The sequence below is a fragment of the Giraffa tippelskirchi genome, chromosome 13 (genome assembly GCF_054371585.1).
Source record: "Giraffa tippelskirchi isolate mGirTip1 chromosome 13, T2T-mGirTip1v1.2.pri, whole genome shotgun sequence".
Classification (NCBI taxonomy): Eukaryota; Metazoa; Chordata; class Mammalia; order Artiodactyla; family Giraffidae; genus Giraffa; species Giraffa tippelskirchi.
Window position 1 is genome coordinate 79,334,956 of NC_137287.1, and position 19,152 is coordinate 79,354,107.

The following is a 19,152-nucleotide window of genomic DNA, read 5'->3' on the forward strand; positions in this document are numbered from 1 at the left end:
CAATGGCAACCCACTCCAGTACTCTTGCCTGGAAAATCCCATGGACAGAGGAGCCTGGTAGCTCCTCTTTTAGGATAGACTGGTTGGATCTTGTTGCAGTCCAAGGGACTCTCAAGAGTCTTCTCCAACACCACAGTTCCAAAGCATCAATTCTTTGATGCTCAGCTTTCTTTATAGTCCAACTTTCACATCCATACATGACTACTGGAAAAACCATAGCCTTGATTTGATGAACCTTTGTTGGCAAAGTAATGTCTCTGCTTTTTAATATGTTGTCTAGGTTGGTCATAACTTTCCTTTCAAGGAGTAAGCTTCTTTTAATTTCATGGCTGCAGTCACCATCTGCAGTGATTTTGGAGCCCAAAAAAATAATCAGCCACTGTTTCCCCATCTATTTGCCATTAAGTGATGGGACTAGATGCCATGATCTTGGTTTTCTGAATGTTGAACTTTAAGCCAACTTTTTCACTCTCCTCTTTCACTTTCATCAAGAGGCTCTTTAGTTCTTCTTCACTTTCTACCATAAGGGTGGTATCATTTGCATATCTGAGATTATTGATATTTCTCCCAGCAATCTTGATTCCAGCTTGTGCTTCATCCAGCTAATTATTAGAGAAGTGCAAGTCAAAACTATAATGAAGTATCACCTCACACTCGTCAGAATGGCCACCATCAAAAACTCTACAAACAATACATTTTGGAGAGGATGTGGAGAACAGGCAACCCTCCTGCACAGTTGGTGGGAATGCAAATTTATACAGTCATCATGTAGAATAGTATAGAGATTCCTTAACAAACTAGTAATAAAACTACCATACGACTCAGCAATCCCAGTACTGTGCATGTACCCTGAGAAAAACCACAACTCAAAGACACATGTACCCCAGTGTTCACTGCAGCACTATTTACAATAGCCAGGACATGGAAATGACCTTGATGTTCATGGACAGATGAATGGATAAAGAAGTTGTGGTATGTATATACAATGGAATATTATTACTCAGTGGTGATGGACAGAGAGGCCTGGCATGCTGCGGTTCATGGGGTCGCAAAGAGTCGGACACAACTGAGCGACTGAACTGAACTGAACTGACTCAGCCATAAAAAGGAGTGGATTTAAGTCAGCTGTAGTGAGGTGGATGAACCTAGAGCCTGTTACACAGAGCTGCTGCTGCTGCTGCTGCTGCTAAGTCACTTTAGTCGTGTCCAACTCTGTGCGACCCCATAGACGGCAGCCCACCAGGCTCCCCCATCCCTGGGATTCTCCAGGCAAGAACACTGGAGTGGGTTGCCGTTTCCTTCTCCAATGCATCAAAGTGAAAAGTGAAAGTGAAGTCGCTCAGTCGTGTGTGACTCTTCATGACCCCATGGACTGCAGCCCACCAGGCTCCTCTGTCCATGGGATTTTCCAGGCAAGAGTACTGGAGTGGATTGCCATTGCCTTCTCCTACACAGAGCTAAGTAAGTCCAAGAGAGAAAAATATTGTATATTAACACATATGTTCAATCTAGAAAAATTGTACTGATAACGCCATCTCTAGGGAAGGAATGGAGATGCAGACATAAAGGACTTATGAACACAGTGGGGGAAGAAGATGGTGGGATAAATTGAGAAAGTAATGTTGACCTATAAACAGTACCATGTATGAAATAGACAGCTAGTGGGAAGCTGCTATATAACACAGGGAGACCAGCTTAACGCTCTATGATGACCTAGAGGGGTAGGATGGGGTGAGGTGGGAAAGAGGCTTAAGACGGAAGGGATATATATAGTTATATATAGTTATGCCTGAGTCACATTGCTATACGGCAGAAAGTGTTGTGGAATCTGGAGTTGCAAAACACACCTCAGAGGACACTCAAGACAGTGGAGTAGAGTTTATTAAACCAGCAGGGTCCAAGGGGAATCAATTCCCAACAAGGAAACCTGATGTTTCTTAGAGGCTCAGTTTTATACCCCCTGCTGTTGCAGTAAGGGGGACCCCTTCCAGGGCCCAAAACTGGGCTCTTGTCTAACACTCAGAAATGAATTGTCCAAGGAGACACATGTGCTGACAAAGCAAGAGATTTTATTGGGAAAGGGCACCCAGGTGGAGAGCAGTAGGGTAAGGGAACTCAGGAGAACAGCTCGGCCAGGCTCACAGTCTCAGGTTTTTATGGTGATGGGATTAGCTTCCGGGTTGTCTTTAGCCAATCATTCTGACTCAGATTCTTTCCTGGTGGTGCACGCCTTGTTCAGCCAAGATGGATGCTAGAGATTCTGGGAGGTGGTCGGACATGTGGTATCTCCTTTTGACCTTTCCTGAACTCTTCCAGTTGGTGGTGGCTTATTAGTTCTGTGTTCCTTACCAGGACCTCCTGTCTTAAAACAACTCATGCAAATAGTTACTATGGCGCCTGGCCAGGGTGGGTGGTTTCAGTCAGTCCCCTAATACTGCTACATGACTGGTTACGTGTTAGCAACCTCTTTGTTTTATATGATTGAGTTTTACAACAAGAAGGTGCTAGGAGAACAAACAATTAAGGTGGAAGGGGGGAAACACTGATTATACATCATGGGGGGATGTCTCCATGGTTAATGTAACAGGGGCAGCCTGACCTCAACTACAGTCTCTGTTTGCCATCTGTAGGGAGTGAAGTCTCCAGGAGACCTGGTTTTCATTAGCAATGGTTTCCTCATTCTTGGGCAGGGTTTAGGCCCAGTTTACATCCTGTCTTTAAGAGGGATGACAGGCTTCAAGATGGAGTCTCTCCTGCTTTCCTCACACTGGCCCCAACAAAAGTAATACAAAATTGTAAAGCAATTATCCTCTAAGTAAACAAATAAATAGAAACCTTCTGAGAGGTTGTTGCTGAACTGTGAAAGATGCCGGGATTCTTGGCCTCCAGAGGAGAGGAATTGAATCTGGGACCAGTGACGAGGCTTGATTACTCAGAGCTTTTGTGTGATAAGTTTTATTAAAGTATAAAAGAGATAGACAAAGCTTCTGACATAGACATCAGAAGCGGGCAGAAAGAGTACCCTCCTGCTAGCCTTCAGCAGTATGTTATATTCCTATCAGCAGGCTACTAATCAGAGAAGGGAAATGTCTCAAAACTCAGAGTGACACCAGGCCCCTCACCCACAACATGCATTTTGAGATAACATTGCACAAGGTGAGTTGTCCTGGGCCATAAAACGATTGACATCAATCTTGCTTGAAGAAAGGCAGGTTTCCAAGCAAAGACATAGTCTCATTAACATAGCCTAAGAGAGCATTTGCATGAGTAAAACATACTGGCTTGTCAAGTTGGTTCTAGGTCTTAGGCGGAATAGACTTGAAGAAAGACAGAGTCTAGGGTAAATACATACTTCTTTAACATAGCTTAAGAAAAACATTTCTATAAGAAAAACCAATTGGTTAGCTCACAGTTTGAGAAAAGTTAAGTTCAGGTGGAACGAGGTGTAGTCATGGCAACACAGAATTTCAAAAGAAATCTTCTTTTAAATTTGTATAGAGAAGGAAAAAATCTGACACTTGTAGTTTGTTTCCTCCTTCCCCTTAAGAGAGAGATAAAAAACTGTCTGACACTTGCAGCCTATTTCCTCCATTTGGAGACCCCTTGCCTGGCTGCCTGCTACCCTCTCACTCCCATCTTTTTTTTTCAGCAAAGATGAGCTCAGCTTACACTGAAGTCTCTCTGCTACTGCAATAGCTGAATAAAATGTTTGGCCATCTTAAAAAACAGTAAGTAAACTTATATGTATAGTTGAATCACTTTGCTATACACTAGAAATTAACCCAATTATAAATCAACTATACTTCAACAATTTAAGAAAGGAATATAAGTAAATTTTAAAGTAGATTATAATTACTGCAAGGGAAAGTGAAAGTGAAAGTTGCTCAGCCGAGTCTGACTCTTTGCAAATGGAATTCTCCAAGCCAGAATACTGGTGTGGGTAGCCTTTGCCTTCTCCATGGGTCTTCCCAACCCAGGGATCAAACCCAGGTCTCCCAAATTGCAGGCAGATTCTTTACCAGCTGAGCCACAAGGAAAGCTGTAGTGCAAGGGAAACCACTGTCTATTTTGCAACAAAATCCAGAACTCACTTAAAAAATTAAGTTAATTCAACTACAAACATAAGGCACAGCAACCAGAAAAATGGGAGAACAGGGTGGGGGGATATTCATCACTCAAAATACAGGAACAAGTGATTATTTCCTTAGTACATGAATAGTTTCTATCAGTTCAGGTCAGTCACTCAGTCATGTCCAACTCTTTGTGACCCCATGGACTACAGCAGGCCAGGCCTCTCTGTTCATCACCAACTCCCAGAGTTTACTCAAACTCATATCCATTGAGTCCGTGATGCCATCCAACCATCTCATCCTCTGTTGAGCCCTTCTCCTCCTGCCTTCAATTGTTCTCAGTATCAGGGTCTTTCTTCACCTGGAAGAAAGTCAGTTCTTCGCATCAGGTGGTCAAAGTATTGGAGTTTCAGCTTCAGCATCAGTCCTTCCAATGAATATTCAGGACTGATTCCCTTTAGGATGGACTGGTTGGATCTCCTTGCAGTCCAAGGGACTCTCAAGAGTCTTCTCCAACACCATGGGTTCAAAAGCATAAATTCTTTGGTGCTCAGCTTTCTTTATAGACCAACTCACATCCACACATGATTACTGGAAAAACCATAACTTTGACTAGGTGGACCCTTGTTGGCAAAGTAGTGGTTCTGCTTTTTAATATGCTGTCTAGGCTGGTCATAGCTTTTCTTCCAAGGAGCAAGCGTCTTTTAGTTTCATGGCTGCAGTCAACATCTGCAGTGATTTGGAAGCCCCTAAAAATAAAGTCTCTCACTGTTTCCACTGTTTCCCCATCTATTTGCCATGCAGTGATGGGACCAGATCCCATGATCTAACTGGTCCCAAATTTGTCCTTGGCACCCATCCTCTCAGGATTTAGTTAATACGAGAGGCACTTCTTAAAGGCGAATGAAATGAGTGCTTATGTGACTCAGAATCGACTGGGAGAATCTGGCTTGTTCACAGACACACACACACAAACACTCACACACACACCTGCACACAAAAGGCACAGATTTTCCCTGTGTTCTAAGTGGCAGATTTTACCTTTGAGGGGATCATCTAGAAGCATAGTTCTCAGGTAAGGCTTTGGTAAACCTGGTACACCTCATTTAGCTATTTTTATTCTTTACAGACATAACATTCTCCTTGTAAAAAGTTAGAAGTAAATGGATAAAATAAAAAGTGGGAATAGAAGAACCCTAAGTTCTGTCCTAAAACTTCCTTCTATCATGTTCCTCTTCTTAATGAAAGTGTTAAAAAGTGGGAGTTTATCATTACAAACCATTTTCTTTGCATTTTCAAGCATGTCCAGATATATGCAAGTTTATCTTTTTCATAAATATTATTGCACTATCTGTAGATGTGAGACTGGGATTCGATCCCTGGGTTGGGAAGATCCCCTGCATTGAACCCACATCTCATGCATTGGCAGCTAGATTCTTTACCACTGAGCTACCTGGTGTGTATCTTTACCACAACTGGAAAAAAAAAAAAAAAAAGGAAAACAAAACCAGAGGTACAGAATTAATAAGTATCATTGTGGAGTTTTAAAAGGAAACAGATAAATACAAAATGTATGTGCCTGCTCTAGGTCGTGAAAATAGAGGCAATATATATGTCCCATGTCTTCTAGATTTGTATCATGTACAGATGTACATGTACCATGTCTTCTAGATCTGTTCTAGACGCTTTTGCCACTCTATAAACATTAGATTTGTTCTCCACATTGTTTACAATGTGCTCTTGATTATAAAGAAATAGCACAAATAAAATACACCTAACTTAACATCAAAGTACTTGATTAAGTACACAAGAACTTCCTTAAAAGATTCACATTTCCACAGGAGCAATTAAATAGGAATAGATTTCTTCTGACAAAGAATTTTAACCAGAAACTGGTAATAGTGGCTGTCCTGCCCAGAACCAATCTAGGAGGATAGGGCACAAAATTTTGGATCATGAATTTCCCAATGGTACGAATACAGGAAAATCATGCCTTTACTGGACCAAGGCTTGTTCAGTCACCTCCTCAGTAGGTCTGTAAACTGTTCTCCTTTCCCCAGCCTGGCTCACCTCTCCTGTTACCTGCACGACCACCATCCTCCCTCTCAGTCCCACCAGTCACTGTCCACATGGGGCCAGGGTGATGGTTAGAACACAGACATGCCACCACCTGCCCCACATGCTTAAAAATCTCCCCTGGTGTCGCCCTCTGCCTGCTCACTAAGTTCCAGCCACACTGGCCTTTGGGAATGATCAGGTCCCTGGGCATCCCACACTCTTTCATGACTCAGGGCCTTTGCACATGCTGTTTGCTCCAACTAGAATGCTCTCTGCCCACAGTTACTACCTCTCCAAAACCTGCTTCTTCAGGCTCCAGCTGAAGTGTCTCTTCCTTGGAGAGAATTTCCCGGGTTCCTCAATCTACGTATATTTTCAGTGCATTACTCTCTCTCCAAGTGTTGCGCTTTCCTTCACAGCAGGTAGTCTGACTTGTTTACTTGCATTTAACATCTGCCTTCTGAATGACACTGTTGAGGGCCATGGGGGCAAATATCTTGATTCTGCTGTTTACAGTGGAAATACCAGAGCCCTTTATCAGCTCGTAATTGTTTAGTGCATATCTGTTGCATGAACAAATGAATGACTTGGCAACCTGAGTTCAGGGCTTTCCATTTCCCTTGCATTTACTACAGATCTCTTACACATCAGTTCCTTGTTCATTGGTATCTATTCTTAAACATGGTCACTACAAAGTGTTCCTACTGTTCTGTGTACTCCACAAACCTTAACAACAGGATACTGATTTCTATGCCCAACTAACTGAAAACACTATCTAACAAGGCCAAGGACAAAATCTCATGTTGCAGACCAACCTTCCTCCATGATGAGTTCTGAATACCTCTGCATTCCTCTAGTAGTACTCTTGTCATCTTATTCTTCACCCAGTCACAGGATCCTCGGAAGTTTGTCATTCAGCCCAAATTCTCCGCTGTGCCAACTACCATGTTTGGCTGTAAATAGTCTGCAACTCCAGAACCCTCTAATCTACCAAGCTGTAGCCTTCTGTAGCATGAGTTCCCAGCGAACTTCAGTGAAGCTTTAGGAAGTCACTGCTACTACTGCTAAATTTGCAACCTGCCTGTTCTCCCTCTAACCCACTAAGGCCTCACCTGATGAAAACAAGCGATGGAAACAATTCACTCGTTAGGTCTGTTACTTGCTCCCGTTTCAACTCTTCTGGATCCACTCTAATTCCTTTCAAGTCATACCGCGTCAAACAATAACTATTTATCAAACACCTACTATGTGTCAAGCGCTATTTGGTCCCTATAGACATGGCAATCATTAACACAGATCCCTCTAGTTCTGTATAGCCAGGGTCTGATCAGGCTCACAGAGAATTAAAATCCAATCATATCTAAAAACTAATGTTAAGATGCATCTGATTTCAATATTGTATTTCTTAAATTGTTTTAACATATCAAGGTTACCAACTTACACATCAGATTGGTTTTGTTTGTGTAAAGCTTTCCTCTCCTCCAGAACTTGCCTGACTCCATCCTCCTGGAACATATAAAATTACACTTATTAATTCCCCCACCAAACTTGTAGTAACATTCCATGCTTACGTATCTTATGAGAAACCAATAGTCCTTCCACACCTACTAAGATGGCTATAATAACAAGTGTTGGAGAGGATGGGGAGAACCTGGAACAGTGCAGGTGGGAATGTAAAGTGGTATAACCCTAAGGAAACATTCTTGTGGGTTCACAAAAAGTTAAATATAGAATTACTATTATCAAGCAAGTCTATTTCTAGGTATACACTCAAGAGAAGAGAACTGAAAACCTATGTTCATACAAAAACTTGTACACAAATATCCACAGCAACATTATTCACAACAGCCAAAAAGTAGAAACAATCCAAATGTGCAACTGAAGAACAGATAAGCCAAAGTGGTATGTCCATTCAATGGACTATTACTCAGCAAAAAAAGGGAAGTGCTGATATATACAACAACATGAACTTTGCAAACATTATACTTAGTGAACTAAGCCAGACAGAAAAGGATGATTCTTGTATGATTCTGCTTAGCAAAATGTCTAGAATAGGCAAACTCATTGAAACAAAGTAGATTAGAGGCTACCAGGCTGAAGGGGAAGAAGAGTGGGGAGTTGCTACTTAAAAGCTATAGAGTTTATTTGGGGTTATGAAAAAGCTTTGGAAATAGGGGTGATGGCTGCACAACAGTGGGAATGTAATTAATGCCACTGAAGGGACAACAGAAAAATGGTTAGAAATGGCAATGTTTGTTATGTGTCATTTACCACAATTAAAAAAAATAAAAAGGAATGAAATACTAACAAAATACACAATCAACATAGTCATTAAGAATAATCTTAAAGACACTGTACTGCGAAGTAAGACAGAAAGGAGGACATACTGTATGCTTCTAACTGGTCCTGAACAGAAAAGTTTGCAATTCCGGTCATGCTGACTCCAGAAATACATTAAAAAAGACAAATACAATCTGTAGCAGAAAGAAAATCCTTTGTCACCTAAGGCTGCAGATGGGAGGTAGTAAGTGCTACAAAACAGAAAAGGGAACCCTTGGGATAGCAGAAATCTTGGCTGGGTTGCTGGTTACAAGGATTGTACACATTTGTCAAACCTCAAAGTTCTATTAAAATGTGTATTGTGTTGTATATAAATTATACCTCAATAAAATTAATGATAAAAAACCAATAATCCTACAGAAGTAAAAATGCATGACAAAAGCATGTAATGAACTTATTATTTACTGGAAAAGGATCCTAAAAGGTTACTGTCAAAAAGAAAACTACACACTGCTAGGATAGAAAACAGAAATGTCCAAGGAGTTTTTCTGTTATCTACTTGGGCAAATTTCTAAAAAAACTTCCCTTGGTAGGATATAAACATTAGAATTTTAAAATTCACAAATGTTACACAATGTCTGTCAACAAACAACCCCTACATCTGAAACACTGTAAATCAACTGCACTTCAAGGAAAATTTTTACAAAAGAAAAAAAAATAATACAAACCACTAATGCTATAACAATGACAACCAAAAAAAAAAAAAAAAACCTTAAAAGAACAATAAGCAACCCATCTACTTTTTGGAGCCAAAATATATGCATTAGCAAAAATGCTTTAGCACTACTGGTAAAATTACAAAATTACACAACCTAACCCTGCTTGAATGTAAGAAATGATTTCTGATGAAACGTGACTTCTACCTTCTCTTTCATCAACTGGTTAAAAAGTTATCATGGAAAAGTCTGATTTCCTAGAATTCAGTTAAATACTCCTTTTATCACAAATATTATTTTAAGGAACAGTTGAAACCCTTGCACAATTAGGAGATCAGCAGGTATACAAAAGACAAGTATGAAGTAAACTTTTAAAGATACAGCCAAGCTTTCAGATTTTCAAATTTTTATTTATTTTTTTAAGACTTAGATTTTTAAAAAGAAAAAAAAAAAAAAGACTTAGATTTTTTTAAATTTACACTGGGAATTGCATCATTTTGTGGTCCCATCTCCAGCTGTAAGCCCCTGGGAACTCAAGAATATTTTCCTAAAGACTCAAACGATTATCAGTTCTGCAGATAACAAAGTGCATCATTCCAACTTGCCAAACACAGCACCTAACCATGGAGGATTCTGGAAAGAACAGGCAGAGTCCATGCTCTCAACCAGCTACCATCTGTCAGGAAGGAATGATTCTCGAAAGGATGTGCGGGTCAAGGGTGTGTGGGGTCAATCAGATCAAGATCAATTCTTAGTCTAACCCAGCTCAGCTGTCCCAGTGGCCAGCCCCCAAAGGCAGGAGCAACTGCAAGAAAAGGTGCACCTACACCCTCTAAGACCCAGAAAAGCCAGGATTTTACACTTCTATGACCACCCGTGATTCCCCCCTGCCCCTTCCCAAAGAGGGAAAAGTGAAAGTGAAGTCGCTCAGTCGTGTCCTTTTGTGACCCCCTGGACTGTAGCCTACCAGGCTTCTCCATCCATGGGATTTTCCAGGCAAGAATACTGGAGTGGGTTGCCATTTCCTTCTCCAGAGCATCTTCCCAACCCAGGGATCGAACCTGAGTCTCCCACATTGTAGGCAGACGCTTTACCAGAAACCAACACTTAAAATCTGAGCGAAAAAATAGCTGCACCAACAGTCTGAAAAGCCAGCCCCTATGGGCAGTGTCTACGCCTTTGGGCTCATTTCTTCCCACTCTAATGGGGCCATATTGGAAAGCCTCCACCCCTCTCAAACAACTGGCTTAAAACTCAGCATTCAAAAAACTAAGATCATGGTATCTGGTTCCATCACTTCATGGCAAATAAATGGGGAAAAAATGGAAACAGTGGCATAATTTATTTCCTTAGCCTCCAAAACACTGCAGGTGGTGACTCCAGCAGTGAAATTAAAAGATCCCTGCTCCTTGGAAGAAAAGCTATGACAAACCTAGAGCGCATATTAAAAAGCAGAGATACCACTTTTCAGACAAAGGTCCAGGTAGTCAAAGCTATGGGTTTTGCAGTAGTCATGTACAGATATGAGAGTTGGACCATAAAGAAGGCTGAGCACGGAAGAATTGATGCTTTTGAACTGTGGTGTTGGAGAAGACTCTTGAGAGTCCCTTGGACTGCAAGGAGATCCAACCAGTTCATCCTAAAAGAAATCAGTCCTGAATATTCATTGAAAGGACTGATGCTGAATCTCCAATACTTTGGCCACCTGACATAAAGAGCTGACTCACTGGAAAAGACCCTGATGCTGGGAAAGATTGAGAGCAGGAGGAAAAGTGGGGGACAGAGGATGAGATGATTGGATGACATCACTGACCCAATGGACATGAGTTTGAGTTAACTCAGGGAGACAGTGAAGGACAGGGAAGCCCGGCATGCTGCAGTCCATGTGGTCACAAAGACTGGGGCATGGATTAAGGACTGACCAACAGCCACCACCCCTCTGCATTCTGCAGCTCCAGTGAACCTCCCGCTGTGGTCTCCTAACTTTTTAGACAAGGTAACTGCCTGAGGTTGCAAGAACAACAGGCTGGAATCGAAGAAACCTGTTCAAGTTGAGGCTCTGCTGCCAACACGCTGCAGGTTCAGACAAGCCCTTTAACTTGATCCTTCATTCCAGTGGCTCAGTTTCCCCATCTGTTAAATAACCCAAGTGTCAGACTAACTGCTCTTGAACGTTCAAAAGAAAACTCATAAGGAAACTGTGGGTACATATACACAATGGAATATTATTCAGCCATTAAAAAGAATATTTGAATCAGTTCTAATGAGGTGGATGAAATTGGAGCCTATTATACAGAGTGAAGTAAGCCAGAAAGAAAAACACCAATACAGTATACTAACGCATATATACGGAATTTAGAAAGCTGGTAAAGATAACCCTGTATGCAAGACAGCAAAAGAGACACAGATGTATAGAACAGTCTTTTGGACTCTATGGGAGAAGGCGAGGGCAGGATGATATGGGAGAATGGCATTGAAGCATATAAATTATCATATGTGAAAAGAATCGCCAGTCCAGATTTGATGCATGATACAGGGTGCTCGGGGCTGGTGCACTGGGATGACCCAGAGGGATGGGATGGGAGGGAGATGGGAGGGGGGTTCTGGAAGGGGAACACATAAACACCCATGGCAGATTCATGTCAATGTATGGCAAAACCAATACAATATTGTAAAGTAAAAAAACAAACAAACAAAAAAAAAACCAAAAGAAAACTCACCAAAAGGCTCTTCCCGCTGACTGCCAATGTTTATACTCTGCTACCTGAGAGAAGTCTCCAGAGACACCCATCCCCCACTACTCCTCTCACCTCCACCCCTGTCTTTGTAGCTACAAGTCCTGTCGTCTCAGGACAAGGTGTTCAGGGACCGGGCTGTTGACCGCATCCATCTCTCCTGTGGTCTATTATAACCCACTCATGAACCAGTCTTTTTTCTATCCAATCCATTCCCCAAAGTGCTGTGTGGTGATTTAGTCCCTAAATCGTGTCCGACTCTTGCAATCCCATGGACTGTAGTCTGCCAGGCTCCTCTGTCCATGGGATTCTCCAGGCAGGAATACTGGAGTGGGTTGCCATTTCCTTCTTCAGAGGATCTTCCCAATCCAAGAATCAAACCCGGGTCTCCTGCATTGCAGGCAGATTGTTTACCGACTGAGCTATGAGGGAAGCCCCTTAATTAGTGAAGTGAAAGTCGCTCAGTCTGACTCTTTGCAAAGTCTGACTCTTTGCGACAGTCCATGCCAGAATACTGGAGTGGGTAGACTTTCCCTTCTCCAGGGGATCTTCCCAACCCAGGGATTGAACCCAGGTCTCCCACCTTGCAGGCACAGCCACAAACGCTCCGACAGCTATCTAAACACAAAGTAATCCCATCACTCCTCTGAAATGCCTTGTGAGTGAAGAGCAAACCTCCCACCCCAGAGCCCCCTTGCTGCCCGCCCTTCCCCGGCGGGGAGGGGAGTGTGTTTGCATGGCCGGCTCCCAGGTGGGGCTACACTCACCGGAGCTCTCAGGGCGCGGCCCTAACGCCTGGGCTACCCCGGTCCACACCTCCCCGGTGTAACTCACACCTGAACTCCAACACCCAGTCTCTCGGTCTCTCCGCGCGTCACCAGGGCGAAACGCCCACCGCCCAGCCCGCGCGCACAGCGGCTTCGAGAACGCGGGGCGGCGGGGGGGCGGTGAGGAAATGGCGGCGACCGCCGCGCGCGCGGGAAGCCACCGAAACCGACCTGCCCACAACCACGGAGTGGAACCACAGGCACACCCACCATCCCGCTCCCCGTTGTGCAGCCCCAGAGAAGCGGCCTCGGGAGGCTCCCGCCCGCCCCCGCTCTCACGGTGCCCCGCTTCAGGCAGCCTTCCCTCGGCCTCGCGGGGCAGCTCCCGGACCGGCTCCGAGGCCTTCTCGCAGAACATGGCGCAGGCGCCGAGCAGAGAGCATAGGCTGGGCCTCTGCGAGGGTCGGCGGCGGAGGACCCGGCGGCGCGCAGGGTGCGTGTGAGCGGCGAACACCGGCCGGAGCCTGGGGGTCGGGGGTTGTGCGGGCGGCGAGCTGGGCAGGCTCCTGGGCAGGGGGCGTGTGAGCGGGGAGCTCGGCCGGCGTTGGGGGTTGTGAGAGCGGAGAGCGCAGTCCAGCCCTGCCGACGGCATGTGAGCGGGGAGCTCGGGCTGGCGCACTGGGGCGAGGGCGGCATGTGAGCGGTGTGCCCGGGCCGTCGGGGAGCAGGTGGAGGGGTGTGTGTGAGTGGGGAGCGTGTGAGCGGTGAGCCGGGCCGGCAGCGCTGAGGGCATGTGAGCCGGGTACGGGGCCCTGTCAGTGGAAAACCCGCGCCGGCGCCCCGTGCCAGTATTAGCCTGGAAGGCGGGCGGTCATCCTCTGGCCTGAGGGGCGGGCAGCTGGCGTTGGAACCCGGGCCCCCTCCGTGTGGGGCCGGCGGGGCCGCCTGGAGAAAGCTGCGAGGCGCCAGCGGTGGGCTTGGCCAGTGCGTGGGTCCCGCCGCCACCGGGCTCCTAATTACTTTTAATTAGAGGATAATGACAATATTGTGATTTTTCTACCCCACACTTTGGGTTCTGAAGTTACATTTATCTAAAAATTACTACATTATTCCAGGTCAGTCTATAGTCAAATGTTTTTGTCTCTTCCTTCCGTTCTTCCCTCAATTTTTATTGGAGTACAGTTGATTTACAGTATTGTGTTAGTTTCAGGTGTGCAGCAAAGGGAATCAGTTATGTGTATATATGTATATCAACTCTTTAAAAAAATTTTTTTTCCATATAGGCCGTTTCAGAATGTTGAGTTCCCTGTGCTATACAGTTGGCCCTTATTAGTTATCTATTTTATACACAATAGTGTGTAGTGTGTATGTGTCAGCCCAAATCTCCCAACCAAATGTATCTTTCTTTAGTACATATGCATGTGTAAAACTGCTGGAGAGGGTCAGAGAGAAACAGGCTGAATTGTGGTTTTTTACCACTTCGGCCTTGAAAAGATAGTTCTTGAAACTTGAAAGTAGTACTACATTTGGATTGTCAAGTTGATCTGCAAGGAGCATTTCAAGAGAAGCAAAAGCATGAGGGGTAGTGATAAATATGTGGGGTTATGACAACAGCAGTTTGCTTTAGTGATGTTGTAGTAAGGGCTTCCCTGATAGCTCAGTTGGTAAAGAATCCGCCTGCAATGTGGGAGACCCCAGTTCGATTCCTGAGTCTGGAAGATCCCCTGGGGAAGGGAAAGGCTACCCACTCCAGTATTCTGGCCTGGAGAGTTCCATGGACTGTATATAGTGCATGGGGTCGCAAAGAGTCGGACGCAACTGAGCGACTTTCACTTTTACACTAATAAGTACAAACCATTTTGGATGTGCAGAAAACCTGTATGGCAGCCATACTTGAAGTAACAGAAAGTAAGGATGCCCTGTTTGAAGGTGGCACCTATGGAAGGAGATAGGAAGCCCTGATCTCTTAGTTGCAGGTGGCTGCTGCCTGGTGATCAAGCACCATGATTGAAGTCAACATCCTGGTTCTGTCACTTAGCATCTGTGGGACCTTGGCAAAACCTGTCTTAACCAGGTTAAACGTGGGCAGTTTTTAAAAGTACGGTATTTTCTTAGAAAGGGATTAGGAAATCTTCATGCAACTCAGTATTAATTTTAACTGAGTATCTCTGAGAGCCTTCCACAGAAGTATGTGGATCGTTTATCTGGAACTGCTGGTCAAAGAGGAAAAAAGACATTAAATGGACAAGTAGAAGGTAAGAACTGGATTTGATAGAAAAGTCATTTGACAAAACGTTGAATTAAAATGAGACTGGTGACACATTCTAATAGCCAGATAGAATCACCTGTTGGATGTGTAGTAACAAAAAAGACAAGGAGGGAAATGGTGTATCTTGTCAGGTGTCAGCCACAGATTAAATTGAGAATGCCATTTAAGGAGCTAAATTGTGAATTCCTGGACTTCCTTGGTGGTCTGGTCCAATGGTTACGACTCTGTGTGGTCGATGCAGGGGGTGCAGGTTTGATCCCTGGTCAGGGAACTAACATTCCATGTGGTCCATGGCCAAAAGAAAAAAATTGTTAGTTCTGTTTCAAGATACTCTACAACCTCAGGAAGGTTGAGAAATAAGAGGAAAGAGGGAATGAAGGATGAGAGAGGCATAGAGTACAGGGAGGAAATGAAGGAAAAGGAAGCAAGGGTCTATGAGGGAAGGTGGCAATAAGTAAGATAGGTCTTTAGAAAAAGGGAGAATATTTGACATGGGCGATGAATTTGAAGTGAGCTTGTTGGAGAAGACCAGCAGAGTTTTCCCCGTCTTATTGTTTTCCTGGCTGTTAGAAGGCATTCAGGATTGAGGTTCCTAGGCATGCGGAACTGTGTGTTAGCCTCTATGCAAGAACATGGGCATAGGTACTCAGCTGTAAATGTGTGCAAATTGATGTCATATGAAAGGTTGCTGCTTTATAGGATGGTGTTACATAGGCAAAAACAAGAGAACTGAAAAGAAGGAGAGAGCAGGGGCCATGATGGGGAGATCAAGGAACCTACAGCCTGATGCAGAGTACACTGGAAAGTTTCCAACTTCTAATGCAGTTTCAGTTTGGAGGGAAGTGTTAGAGTGAGGGTAAGTTGAGGCTGAGATTTTAGAAGAATAAATTAAGTTGAAGTAATGTAGAAGCAGACTCAGTATAGACCAGAGTTTCTCAAATTTTAATTAGTTGACTGGGGACATTGTGGGAAGTGCACTTGCTGAGCAGGATGTCTGAGATTCTGCGTTTCTAACAAGCTCTCCGAGCAGCAAGGATGTAGCCTTGCATTTAGAGAAATCTGGAAGAAGAGCATTGGATAGTGCAGGACATAACAGGATCAAGAAAAAGCGTTATTTTGTTTTTCTTTCTGAGCGTGTTTATAGCCAGAGGGAAGCAAAGTGTTGAAGTAGCAATTACAGGTGTAAGATACCATTGCTAAGCAAAGAGGGAAAAAGAAGTGGTGGAGATGATCCATAGAAAGAATGTAAAGGGGGAAGAATTAAGACCACAGACCCAGAGATTACCCTTTGGAGAAGAGAGAATCTAGTGAAAGGAGGAAAGTAAGTCCTTAGAGGGTGAGTTTGGAGTTGATGAGGACACTTGAGAGAATTCCTACTAGATGGCTTCAGTGTATTTCCACTGAAAAGAGATAAGATCGTTGTTGCTCCAGACAACACTGGGGGTGGGGGAGAGGTGTGGTGGTGCTAGAAGTAGGGGAAACCCCAGCCACTATAAGTAACTCTCAGGCATCAAAGGTATATGTTGTATTGGTATGTGTTATTTGAAGTGGATTAATTTGAATATGGAAGGCACTGACTTTTGTTTTTTAAAGATAGCTGATTTTTTGGCAGTTGTTTCACAAAAATCCTTTGAAACATTAGCGTGATGTAGCAAACCAAACTAAGTTTTGAAACAAAACAGATTAATAGGGTTCATTCCCTAAATGCTAGAATTGTTATTTTCAATAAGTACTACACTGATTTTGAAACATGCAAGATTTTTAATATCTAATAATTCTGTGGCAATTAAATTATTAATAAAATTCTTATGGAATACAGAATAGGTAGCAGATTGAGTGAATTCATGTAAGTAATACTAGAAAAGTAAAAAGTAGACAAAATGAGACACACTAGTTAACATCTCTTCATGAATGGCAGAGACATGTAAGATACAACAAGCTGTGAAGGAGTAATGAGTTTGAGGGGAGAGGAGGACATGGAACTGATTCTCTGAAATAAAAGTTTGTAGGATGTAGTCAGAGTTGTATTCTTACTCACATTCTAATAAATGGAGACTTTGCAGATTTTTCCAGTTGGGATTCTACTAATTTGAGCCTCAATAATGAGATTTGTCAAAGAGCCAGGCATTTGCAAGTTGATGACCAGTGTCCATTGATTTCACAATCAATGATCAAAAATCAGTCAACATCCACAGAATTGGGACAGATGACCTTGTTAGGTAGTTAGAATGGGAAAAAAGAGTCCAGAATGGCGGTGGCTAAAAGACAAGGAAGGGTAGAGCCCGCAAAGAGAGAACAAAGGAAGGTCTGAGGACCGGTGTGAGGACCTTAGGTAGAACAAACAGCACTCCTGGCTAGCCCAATTTACATGGGGCAAGCCCAGGGGGAGGGAAAAAACATACAAAAAGAGGAGCCAAAGGGCCAAGGGTCTCTCTCCCACACTCACAATCCCTGTTTCTCTTTCCCCCCCTCTCTTCTCTTCACATCTTTTGGGTCGGCATGCCCTCACGTCTTGAGGATGTAGTTTCCTTTATTTTCTAAATAAAACTGAGCTGTAACACAGAGCTGTAACACTGTCTAAGAGCTGTGATGCGCCAAGGGCTTTAATGTCTGTCGCTTCAAATTTTTGCTGTGACAAGACAGAACCGAGGAAATAACACACTCCCCTGACAACCTTAATAGATAAAGAAAAGGTGAATATTGGAGTGGTGTTTCTCGTAGGGAATTACACGCTCCATCAGCTGTGCAAGTCTCAGCTGCCAGAAAACAGAGAAAGCAAACACAGTAATGAAGAAGCCCAGAGCACTCAGCCCTGGGCCACCTGGGCACTGACATTTCCAAAATTAGATTTTGTGGCAAAATCTACCTTGCACTGACTCCTTTTATGCAACCTACAGCCAAACAGTATTTCTTAGTAAGGCATTTGCATTCTTCCTCTGACCATAGTAAGACAATAAATGACAAAGAGAGTTAGGAGAAAGTAAATTCTTTTAGGCTAGTATGTAGCATACCTGAGAGTGGGTAGCAGGATTATATTTAGAATTTTGCATCTAGTTGGGAGACCTAGATACACATCTAGAGATTGCCTTCTCAAAATGTGGCTTCCTAGCTATATTTTTATATACCTTTTTTATATTTTTTATATACCTTTTTTATATTTTTTATATAGCTCTGAATTCATAAGCATTAGTTATAAATTATATACAGTATGACTGCAAAAGCACCTCTGAAGCCAAATACTAAAATATTTCCTGTGTTTTCTATGACTTTACATAGTTTACCATCGGCTTTCCCAGTGATAATGGGAGTCATGGGAAATTTGCTACATAGTACCTCCTCAGTTGTATCCATCTAATATATCAACTTGTTCCATTATTTGTAATGAATTAATAGTTCAGAAGGAATGTTGGTTTTAAAGAGTGCTGTATCATTTAAAAGCAGTATATAGAAAAGCAATTCTTATTCTACTGGGATGCCCAGTCTATTGAGGAACCACATCTAATACGTGTTGTCCATAAATACCAATTAATTTAGTGCCTTCAATCAGTCATACAATCAGGGCTATAGTAAGAAATAATAAGCTGTTTGTTTTTTCACTCCTATCATTTCTTTTCTTTCCTTATCTGTAGAAGTTACCTTTGCATTTACAAAAGATTCTCAGTTATCTCCTAGAATAGTGACTACAAGCTATAAACTCAAAATGGTTTTGTTTTGTTTTGTTTTAAATCTCTACAAGTGACTTGTTTGCTCTTGTTTCTCAGTGAGATTGGTAGGTCCAAGAAGCACAAATTCAAATAAAATACCTACATGAATCCCTTCAACACTGGAAGATGTGACATAGGAAAACCACCAAATAAATAGAAGCAGCTTCAGACAGTTCATGTAGATTGTTTCTCTTGTCAGTTGATGCCTTGTATAGAGTAACCAGCAGTCTTCTCCTTCATGGTCCCAGGATTTGTACATGTATTCATTTCATGAAGATTTTATTCTATACTCGACCCAAAAAGTTTTATTTAAATATTTATTTAAATATTTCTGGAAACACTCTCCCAGTTCAGGCCTGCATCACCTTTTTTTTTCCCCATTATTAATGCCTTCAGATTCATCTCCCTCCATTTATTTGTATGCCCTTCAAATTCTATCTCCCGTAGTGTTTAGAGTCACCTGTCTCAAAAGCATATATGACCCATGAACCACTCGTCAAATCACATTAATACCTAGACATCTAAGGTGACACATGATGCTTTCATAATCTGA

General features: G+C 42.9%; 1 protein-coding gene across 12 annotated transcripts in view; it reads right to left on the bottom strand.

Annotated features, from left to right (window-relative positions):
- The window catches only part of LOC145533452 (uncharacterized), a 220,635-nt gene extending 203,339 nt beyond the window's left edge, over positions 1-17,296 (bottom strand). For 8 of the 12 annotated variants that reach the window (XR_014074073.1, XR_014074077.1, XR_014074075.1 and 5 more), the window contains exons 1-2: positions 12,627-17,296; positions 7,570-7,634 (exon numbers count right to left, since the gene is read on the bottom strand). Coding sequence is in view for 3 of the 12 variants with exons in the window: in XM_081560874.1 (XP_081417000.1) it covers positions 7,573-7,634; positions 12,627-13,419 (855 nt within the window). In the remaining 9 variants the exon portion in view is untranslated. Of the gene's footprint in view, positions 1-2,942; positions 7,635-12,626 lie in introns of those variants that run through there. The other 4 variants (XR_014074070.1, XR_014074069.1, XM_081560871.1 and 1 more) reach the window with 2 other exon arrangements.
- Between the last annotated feature and the right edge of the window lie 1,856 nt (positions 17,297-19,152).